The 10,266-nt window shown below is 38.3% G+C and overlaps 1 protein-coding gene across 1 annotated transcript; it reads right to left on the bottom strand.

The window, feature by feature from the left end:
* Positions 1–7,957: 7,957 nt before the first annotated feature.
* LOC129073217 (keratin, type II cytoskeletal 7-like) lies at positions 7,958–9,494 on the bottom strand. The gene is given in 2 exon segments (XM_054576913.1): positions 7,958–8,770; positions 8,772–9,494. Coding segments are annotated over 2 exon segments (1,422 nt in total). The 3' UTR covers positions 7,958–8,071.
* Between the last annotated feature and the right edge of the window lie 772 nt (positions 9,495–10,266).

Genomic DNA, 10,266 nt, shown 5'->3' with positions numbered 1-10,266 from the left:
AATGGCAATGTGAATATCAAATAAAATAGACCTCAGAGAAAAAAGAAATTTACCAGAGACACAGAGGGACATTATACAATAATAAAAAGATCAATCCACTAAGAAGACACAGCAATGCTAAATGAGTATACATCAAACAACAAAGCTGTAAAATGTCAAGCAAAAATTGGTAAAACTTAAAAGAGAAATAGACAAGTTCACAACTGTACTTAGAGATTTCAACAGTCTTCTCTAAGTGGCAGAATTAGAGAGAAAGTCACTAAGAATATAATCTTAAAAATACCAGCTAAAAGAAATTAATTAAAATTTGTAAAACACTCCACCCAACAGAAGCAGAATATACATTCTTTTCCACAGACCATATTCTGGACAATAAAGTAATTTTAAAACAAGTGAAATCATACAGAATATATTCTTTCACCACAGTGGAGTAAAACCAGAAAACAATAATAGAAAGTTAACAGGAAAATCTCCAAACCCTTAGAAACTTAGAAACAAAACAAAACAAACAAAACTCTAAAAGCAAACAAAAACAAAACAAAACGAGACAAAAAATAAATAAAAATGAAACAAACAAAAAAAGCCACGCACAATTCTAAATAATCGATGGGCCAAGAGGAAATTTTCAAGAGAAATAAAAAAAAAATACATTGAAAGGAATGAAAATGAAAATACAACATATCAAATTTGTGGGATACATCTAAAGTGACCTTGAGAGGAAAACATAAGTCACAAATTTTAACAAGTGTACATATTAGAAAGCAAAAGTGACAGGTCAATAATCTAAAATCTCATCACAAGAAGCTAGTAAAAGATCAAAATAAATCCAAAGGAAGCAGAAGGAAGGACAAAGCAAAAATAGGAGCAGATTTAACTTTAAAGTAGAAAAACAATATAGTAAAATCACTGAAGAAGAGTTAGTTCTTGGTAAAGATAAATAACATTTGACAAAACTATAGCAAAAAGAAAAAAGCAAAAAGCAAATTACCAATATTAGCAATGATATAGAGGATATCACTAAAGACCCTACTGACAATAGAAGAGTAAGACAATACTGTGAAATGCTTTACACATGAATTGACAGAAGAAGAAATAGATCAATTCTTCAAGAAACATAAACTATAACAACTTGTCTAATATGAAATAGGTAATTTAAAAAGCTCTATACTTAATAAGAAAATTTAATTCACAACTTTGAAAATCTCCCCCAAAAGGAATTTCCAGAGAGTTTCACTAGAATTTTCTACCAAATATTTAAAAAAAGAGAATTAACACCAACCCCAAACAATCTCTTCAGAAAAATACAGGAGAAAGGAAAACTTTCCAATTCATTTTATAAATCTAGAATTACTCAAATACAAAAATTAACAAAGACAGTCAACACACAAAAAAGAAAACTACAGATAAATATTCCTTATGAATACAGACACAAAAGTCCATGACAAAATATTAGCAAAAAGAATTCAGTATTACATTAAAAGAATTATGTACCATGTCAAGTGAGGTTTATTCCAGAGATGCAAAGCTGTTTCAGTATTTGAAGATTTGTAATCCACCATATCAACAGGTTAAAGAAGAAAAGTCACATGATCACATCAATGACTAGAGGATAAACTCTGACATAAGCAACACACATATATGATAAAAAGAGGAATCAACATGATAAAGAGCACCAACAAAAAAAAACACTACAGCTCACATTATATTTAATAGACAAATATTGGATGCTTTTTCTCAGATTGAGAACAAGGCAAGGATGCCTGCTCTCACCACTCTTATTCTACATAGTGCTGGACGTTCTAGCCAGTTAGCAATAGGTAAAATAAATAAATAAATAAATAAATAAAGCACAGATCAAAAACAAAGAAATAAAACTATCCCTATTTGCATATGACATGGTTTCCTAGTACAAATTCCAAGGAACCTACACACGCACGCACTCACACAAACACACGCATGCATACACAAACCTAGAACTAGTGAGTTCAGCAAAGTTGAAAAATATAAGATAATAAATACAAAAGTCCATACTCTAATGAGTATGTGGACACAAAAATTCTAAAAATAAAATAACAATTTCATGGAAAATTAAATGCTTAGCTATAAATTTAACAAATATGGACGGTATTTGTATGCTGAAAATTACATAAAGCTGGTGAAATTAATAAAAGATAATCTAAATAACTATACACATAATGTACTCATGTATTTGGAGACAAAACATAGTAAAGGTGTTAAATCTTTCTAAATTCATAAAGGACAAATTTAAATGTAATTTCCATCACAATCCCAGCAAGACTTTTTGTAGATATAGATGAGACTATTCTAAAATTTATATGAAAATGAAAAAACAGTAGAATACCTAAAATAATTTTTAAAAGAAGAATAAAATGAGAGTAAGCAGTGTACTACTTTTAAAACTTAAGATATAGCTATAGTAAAAAGACTGTGGGGGAAAGAGTAAACACACAGATCAATGGGTTAGAATAGAGAGCCCAGATGTAGACACACATAAATATGTCCAATTGACTTTGAAAAAAATGAAAATCAATGGAATGAAGGTAGCATATCCTTTCCAAAAAAAAAAAAAAAATGGTCCTGGAGCAATTAAACTTACACAGAAGGAAAAAAAGTTTTTTATACTTAATACAATAATTAATTCTAAGTGGATCATAGATTTAAGTAAAAAACTTTTAGGAAAAAGTAGAATATACTCTTCAGGATCTAGGGCTAGGCAATTTGTTCTTAGATTTGATACTACAACCACTATCCATAAAGAGAAAAATTGATGAGCTGTGTATGAAAATTAAAAACTTTTGCTTTGTGAAACATCCTATTAAGAAGATGGAAAGACAAGCTACAGAGTGGAGTGGGAGAAAACATTTGCATATGACATATCCAAAGAGGCACCTGTATTTAGAGTGTATTAAGAAGTATCCATTTTTTTTGAGTGAAATTTTTTTAAATTAATTTATTTTTTTCAAATACATTTGTCTCTGCAAGTGAAAGTGGTGGGGGAAAGGCAGAGTCAATTTCAAGAATAGAAAACAAACAATTCAACTGGAAATGGGCAACAAATAAAAAGAGTCATTTCATTGATCGCAAATAAGCTCATGCATGTTCAACATAATTTGGGAAATGCAAACTAACACTACAATGAGATATGACCAGAATGTTTAAGATAAAAAAATAAAATAATGGCAACACAAAATTCTGGTGAGGACTCCAAGAAACCGGATCACTCATATATTGATGGTGGGAATGTAAAATGATATGGCTACTCCTGAGAAGTTTTGCAGTTTTTATAAAACTAAACGTACAACTACCATATTTCTCAGAAATTCTACTCTTGGGCATTTATCCCAGAGAAATAAAGACTTTTATTCACACACAAACTTACACATGAATGTTCCTAATAGCTTTATTTGCAATAGCCCAACACTGGAAACAACACAGATGTCCAACCAGTAAATGGTTAGATAAACTGTGGTATATTTATACCATGGAAAACTACTACAAAATACAAAGGAACAAACTACTAACATGCAGTTTGGATAAATCTCCAGAGTGTTAGGCTGAATGAAAAAAGGCAATCTTCAAAGGTAACACTGTATTATTTCATTATATAACTTCTTGCAATGGCTAAGTATAGAAATGGAGAATATATAAGTGGTTGCTGGGAGTTAAGAAAAGGGGAGGATTGGGAGTGAAGGGTGGTGTGGCTATAAAAGGACAATATGAGGGATCCTTGGGACTACAGAAATGTTCTGCATCTTTACTGTGTCCATATCAATATCTTATCTGTGTATTGTACTCTAGTTTTTTTCAAGATGTTACAATTGAGAGGAAATAGATAAAGGATACATTAGACATCTCTGTATTATTTCTTAAAACTACATGGGAATCTACAATGATTTCCAAATTAAAAATAAATAAATAAATAAAATCACTAGCTCTCTCCCTTCCTTCCCTGACACTCACTCTACCACCAAAAGTTTCTTCTTTTGAGTGGAACAATAAACTTATGCTTACTCTATTAAAAAAGAACAATTGTAACAAAAGATTAATCACACATGATCATAAACCTTTACATGGAATGGAAAAATAAAAGTAATCAGATAGTACCACATAATACATAATCCTTTGATACTGTGCTTCCCTTTTATAAAGCTGTGGAGCCTTTTAATAAATTTAAAAATCACACATTTTCCCTTTAATATTATGGGAAATTTCAAAATAAATGATAATTACTAAACCATTCAAAACAGAAAATATTTTTACTATATTTTTTCAAATCCCTTTGCGAAGACTGAGAGCACTCTAATCGATAAGACACCTTCTGGAACATCTTTAATTTGAGCCATAGTCCCTGCTAAGTTTGATTTTATGCCATCCAGGTCTCTGCTGATTTCCCAGCAGACATGGAATTGGATGTTGTGACTAAGAAGGCAGGCAAAAGCTTACTCTCGAGACTGTATTTTGTTTGAGTAACATCATCAATATGGGAAACAACAAAAGTGCACAAGAGAATGTGGTTATGGAGCACTAATCTGACTTGAGAATGGGTGCCAGATAGACAAGAGGAAGAAGGGCTTCAAGAGAATAAAGCGCACAAACGGCTGTTTCTTTTGTCTCTCCCATGAAAGAAGGAAGGAAGGAAGGAAGGAAGGAAGGAAGGAAGGAAGGAAGGAAGGAAGGAAGGAAGGAAGGAAGGGAGGGAGGGAGGGAGGGAGGGAGGGAGGGAGGGAGGGAGGGAGGGAGGGAGAGAGAGAGAGAGAGAGAGAGAGAAAGAAAGAAAGAAAGAAAGAAAGAAAGAAAGAAAGAAAGAAAGAAAGAAAGAAAGAAAGAAAGAAAGAAAGAAAGAAAGAAAGAAAGAAGAAAGACAGGACGGAAGGAAGGAACTATCATCTGCCTATCGTCTATCCGTCCATCCATCCATCCATCCATTCATTTCCAGAACCCACCTCCTACTACCTTCCTTACTATTCTCCTGGGTCAAACCACCCTCATGCCAATCACTTCTTGCAACAGAGATCTCTACTTCCACAAGTGACACCCTCCTGTTCATTCTCCACGCGACACCAAGAGAGCTCCCGTTTGTCTACAAGGAAATCTTGTAATACCCTGCAAGGCCCTGTCAGACCAGGCGTCACCCACCATTTTCTCACGCTGCTCGGGCCACACCTGCTTCCTGCTCAGGGCCCAGAGCACAGGCCTCCCCTTCCACTCTCAGCTTGGTCCGCACCTCAGGGACCCGCGTGGACCCCGGGCCCACCTCCAGCCCTGCCGGATCTTCCCTCCACATCTGCCTGGACAGATGCTCCTCACCACACGCCCAAGGACTGCGAGGATAGAAGCCCCTGAGGCCTGAGAAGCGGCAGGGGTCCTGGGGCGGGAAATCGGGGGTGGGGGTCAGAGGTCGGTGTCTCTGGCTTGCGCAGGCCCGGGCCAGGGTGAGGGAGACAGTCGGGAGGTCCCAGCACGCGTGGAGAGCAGAGCCCAGCAGCCCCGCGCAGTCGGCCGCAGAGCCCTGCTGCTCCGGGGAGTTTCCGCCACACTCTCTAAACACCTTCTCAGACTCCCTCTTGCCCGCGGTCCCTCTGCTTGGGGTATTTGCCCCAAAAATGCATGCGGCTCACTCCCTCACTGCCTTCAAAGTGTTACTCAAATCACAAGCTCTCAAAGAGGCATCATCTTACTTGGTATTTCATGGTTCAACCCCTGTCTCCACGTTTGCCATTCATGTACTTTTCTTCTATATTTTTTCTTTGGTCACACTACTGCTAGACACTTTCTAAGCAGATATTTTAACTTTGTATTAGTTTCCTTTTTTTTTTTTTTTTTTTAAAGCTTTTTGTAATACTCTGGTAGAAGGCAACCTCACTGTCCATGTCTAGATTCAAGGCAAGTGAATTACTGAAATAACTTTCGGCCTTGGCACTGTTCAACGTATTTACATGCATTTAGAGAGTGTTTTAAAAAAATACAAACTTGATTATACTAGTCCCCTGTCTGAAACTATTTAATGTTCTCCAAGTGAATTTAGGATTGCACAGTAGGATGTTCTAAAGCTCATTGGAGAAATACTTGGAGATCATGGAGTTACTCCCCGCCCTGTGGGGCTTTCACTGTGGCCAGGGGGAGAGAGGGAGTGGCTGTGAACTGGGGCCCTCTGGGCCTGGTGAGCAAACATGCACAACTGCAGGCACCGGCCCTGACCCAGTGCAGGCTAGTGACCTTCTCTAGCAGCCTTCCGCTTTCCAGGGTTAGACACTGAAGGCAGGCAATGGGATTTTCCTAAGATTTCTGTTTTTCCAGTAGTTTCACAATACTGAGAAACTTGGAAGTTCTATTAGCATGAAAGCAAGATTTGGTGAGGATTAGAAACAAAGTGAGAATGAGAGGGGGAATAGGCATGAAAGAATTCGTTCTGAGTTTCCTTGGTTTTTTGGAAAAGGTAATATCCTCTGATTGATGGGGGAAGGGGAAATGGTGAGGTCAGTATTGATATGGTGTCCATGTGCTGAAGGCAGGAATTTGAGATCATGTGAAAATCACCAACACATAAAATGATCAAGCTAGGTAATGTCTTAGCATAAAACTTGAAATGTCTTAGCATGTCTTTACAGCTGTTGTATTCCAGGCAAGCTGTAACATTTTGCTAATTTTAAACACTTCTATTTCAAGATAAATTTGTAAAATAGTGTTGTATTATTAGGTAAATAATGTTATATCGTTATTAACGTAATATACTCATTTCCACTAGAACATGGATCATATCTGTCTCACTAGAGTAATCCCTGGGAGCCAACTTTTTTTTAAATTGAATGGAAGTTTTATGTAATTTGTATTGTATACTACCATTATATACACTAAAATAAAATAAAAAATGTTGTACCTGAGTGAGAATTTGCAATCTTATGGTTTATTTATAACAGCCTGTGAAAAAAACATATAAAAGATAGTTTGAAGGATAAATGTGCATGGTTGACTGCCTTGAAGTTAGAAAAAAGAACTATTATCATGTATTTAACTTGGATTACATAATAGGTAGTACTTCTTATTTTACAGTGAATTGAAAATATATTAGGTTGTATGGAAACTGAATTTTAGTGCGTAGACAACTTTGAAGAACTTCACTAACATTATTTTAAATTGGAGCTAAAAGAAAATATATCAAGTTAATAATTTGGATAAAAATATATATAACAAGGAGGTATGCATTTTAATTATTGAAAAGTAAAATTCATTAAGCTATGTTAAACACTGGTACATTTTTAATGTAGAGTTCAAAAAATGATGAAAACTTTTGGCATAATATTCAAAGAAAAGTTTATATTTGATTATAGCTGAAACATTAACACATTGTTAAAGTTAAATAGTTATTTTGAATGATATAAAAAATTTTACACTTAAAGTTTAATGCTAAAGTTTGGAACATGATTCACTCATTGCTTATTTACTGAAAATTTACAATATACTAAGATATGAAGTCAAAACAAATTCTGTCAACACACACATACATATATACCACCCTTCCTACACATATATATGTATATATAGATATATATACACATATATTTATATGGCTACTACATATATACATATACCTATATACAAGGGGGAAGCCCCCCGCAAAACAAAATTATCTTCTGATATAGGCTTCCTGCTTGGTGAGTGTTCTAGGAACCAATCTGTATCAGTGTTATCAGCTGGTGTTGTTATGAGAGGCTGTGTCAGCTTCAGTGAATTATTTTTTAAGACTCTTGCAACATGTTTGCTGATTTCATGATGGGTGATTTAGAGGCACCTGCCCACACTGTACTGTGAGTTCAGCAGTTTTTGAGCAAAAACAGCATGATTCCCAAACACCACCCTCCTTACTACTGGCTCTCACCTCGAGCAACTTTTTTCTTTTTCACCCAGGCCTCAGAAAGAAACCGTTTATTGGAAGCTATTCTGACATCATTTTTTCAGATTGCTTTGCAGCCTTGGGACCATGGAGGGAACCAGGATGGGAATAATCTTGTGACTGTAGGGGAGGGGATGTGGGTCTCCCCATATGTGGGGCTCAGTTGAAGACACTCCTGTGAGTGGCAGATGTGGTCCTCATGGAATAGGCCTTGTTGGCTCCACTCTGGAATCTCAGGACATTGCTGCCCATGGTTCTCCAAAAGGCCAGCCCACTGCCACCGCTGGTTCCCCCGTAGGTCAGGGCACTGCCGCCACCACCAGTGGTATTCACCACAAAGATATTCAGGGTTCCCACTCCATCTCCTTTCACCCTGCTTTCCTCGCCCTCCAGCAGCTTGCGGTAGGTGGCAATCTCAATGTCCAGGGCCAGCTTGACATTCATGAGCTTCTGGTACTCCCGGAGCTGCTGGGCCATGTCCTGCCTGGCCTGCTGCAGGGCAGCCTCCAGCTCCTCCTGTTTGGCGCGTGCATCCTTGAGCGCTAGCTCCCCGCAGTCTTCAGCCTCAGCAATGGCAGCCTCCAACTTGGCATTCTGGTTCTTGGTGTTGTCAATCTCAGCCTGCAGCCTCTGGATGGCCCGGTTCATCTCCGCAATCTCATTCCGGGTATTCCGGAGGTCGTCCCCATGCTTCCCAACCTGGGCCTGGAGGGTCTCAAACTTGGTCTGGTACCAGGATTCAGCCTCAGCCCGGCTATGGTTGGCGATCTCCTCGTACTGGGCCTTGACCTCGGCGATGATGCTGTCCCGATCCAGGGAGCGGCTGTTGTCCATGGACAGCAATGCAGACGTGTCGGTCGGAGATCTGGGCCTGCAGCTCTGACAACTCCGTCTCATAGAAGCTCCTGAGGAAGTTGAGCTCCTCATTCAGGTCATTCGCCTTGGCCTCCAACTCCACCTTGTTCATGTAGGCAGCAACCACATCCTTTTTCAGCAACACAAACTCATTCTCAGCAGCCATGCGCCGGTTAATTTCCTCTTCATACTTATGCTTGAAGTCTTCCACCACATCCTGTGTGTTCCGAAGCTCCACCTCCAAGCGGCCGCCATCCATCTGCAAGAACTCAAGCTGTTTCCACAGGCGACCAATATGGGCTTCAAAGATGCCTGGGAGGCGGCTGCTCTTGACCGACTTCTGCTCCTGCAGCAGAACCCACTTGGTCTCCAACAGCTTGTTCTGCTGCTCCAGAAACCACACCTTGTCGATGAAGGAGGCGAACTTGTCGTTAAGGTTCTTGATCTGCTCACGCTCCTCCTGGTGTGCCTGCGGGATGGAGGGGTCAATATGCAACTGCAGCGGGGTCAGCCTACTCTGACTGATGGTGACCTGTTGGATGCCGGGACCCACCGGAACCCCATAGGTGGAGTGCACGGCCACCTGCGGCCGCAAGGTGCCTAGGCTGTAGAGGCTATTGCCGCGGGAGCCACCCGGGCGCACCGAGCTCAGGCGCACCTGGGCACTGCGCCCCGGGAACGTGGCGGAGTGCGAGCTGAAGACCTGGGTGCTGAAGTGGGTGGCCATGCTGGCTGCACTGGGCTAGACCTAGCAGTGGGGCCAGAGGGAGACTCTAGCAACTTTTTTTGTTTGTTTCCCCAGAGTAAAAAGTCTTCAAAGGGAAATGTTTTGCCATTGATGCAGAAGAAGTGAAACAAAAAATGGCAGAAACATTAAAAGGCATAAAAATCAACAAACTCAAAACTGTTTTGAAAAGTGGAAAAAAATTTCTCAGTAGGTGTATTGTATCAAATGGGGAGTCTTTAAAGGTTACTGAAGTTTCAATGTATAAGAATAAACACACAATTTTTATAAATAAATTCTGGACTGGTACCCCCTCATAATTAGTATGGTTACAAACATGTCTGTATACCTATTACACATACACTCATACATATTACTTATAATGTACGTATGTATATATTTTCTGAGAGTTAAGGGAAACTTCTAAATATAGAAATTAAAACAGGAAAAACTAACTTTATAATTTTAGCAATACACGAATAAACAGGGATCTAAAAGTCATTATCCAAGATTTAAAAATAAATAAATTCAACATGATAAAAAGCTTATGTTTTTTCATCAGATGATATTTAAGCAATGGCGACAGTTTCACTATGTAAATTTCTACAGAATTGTATCTTAGATATGTAGAAGTATTCATTTTGAAACATGTGCTAAACTTTTAATTAGTGCTTTGCCATAATATTAATTGCATGTCTTCGAGGTTTATTTTCTGTTATCTCTAAGGATTCACCTTTGCTAAAATAATTATTCAATGTTAAAAGCATTCTGTTTT

Source organism: Pteronotus mesoamericanus, unplaced genomic scaffold (genome assembly GCF_021234165.1).
Source record: "Pteronotus mesoamericanus isolate MK-2021 breed Mesoamerican mustached bat unplaced genomic scaffold, CSHL_Meso_final contig_116, whole genome shotgun sequence".
Lineage (NCBI taxonomy): Eukaryota > Metazoa > Chordata > Mammalia > Chiroptera > Mormoopidae > Pteronotus > Pteronotus mesoamericanus.
Note: the sequence above shows the minus strand (reverse complement) of the source record. Positions and strands in the feature narration are given on the sequence as shown.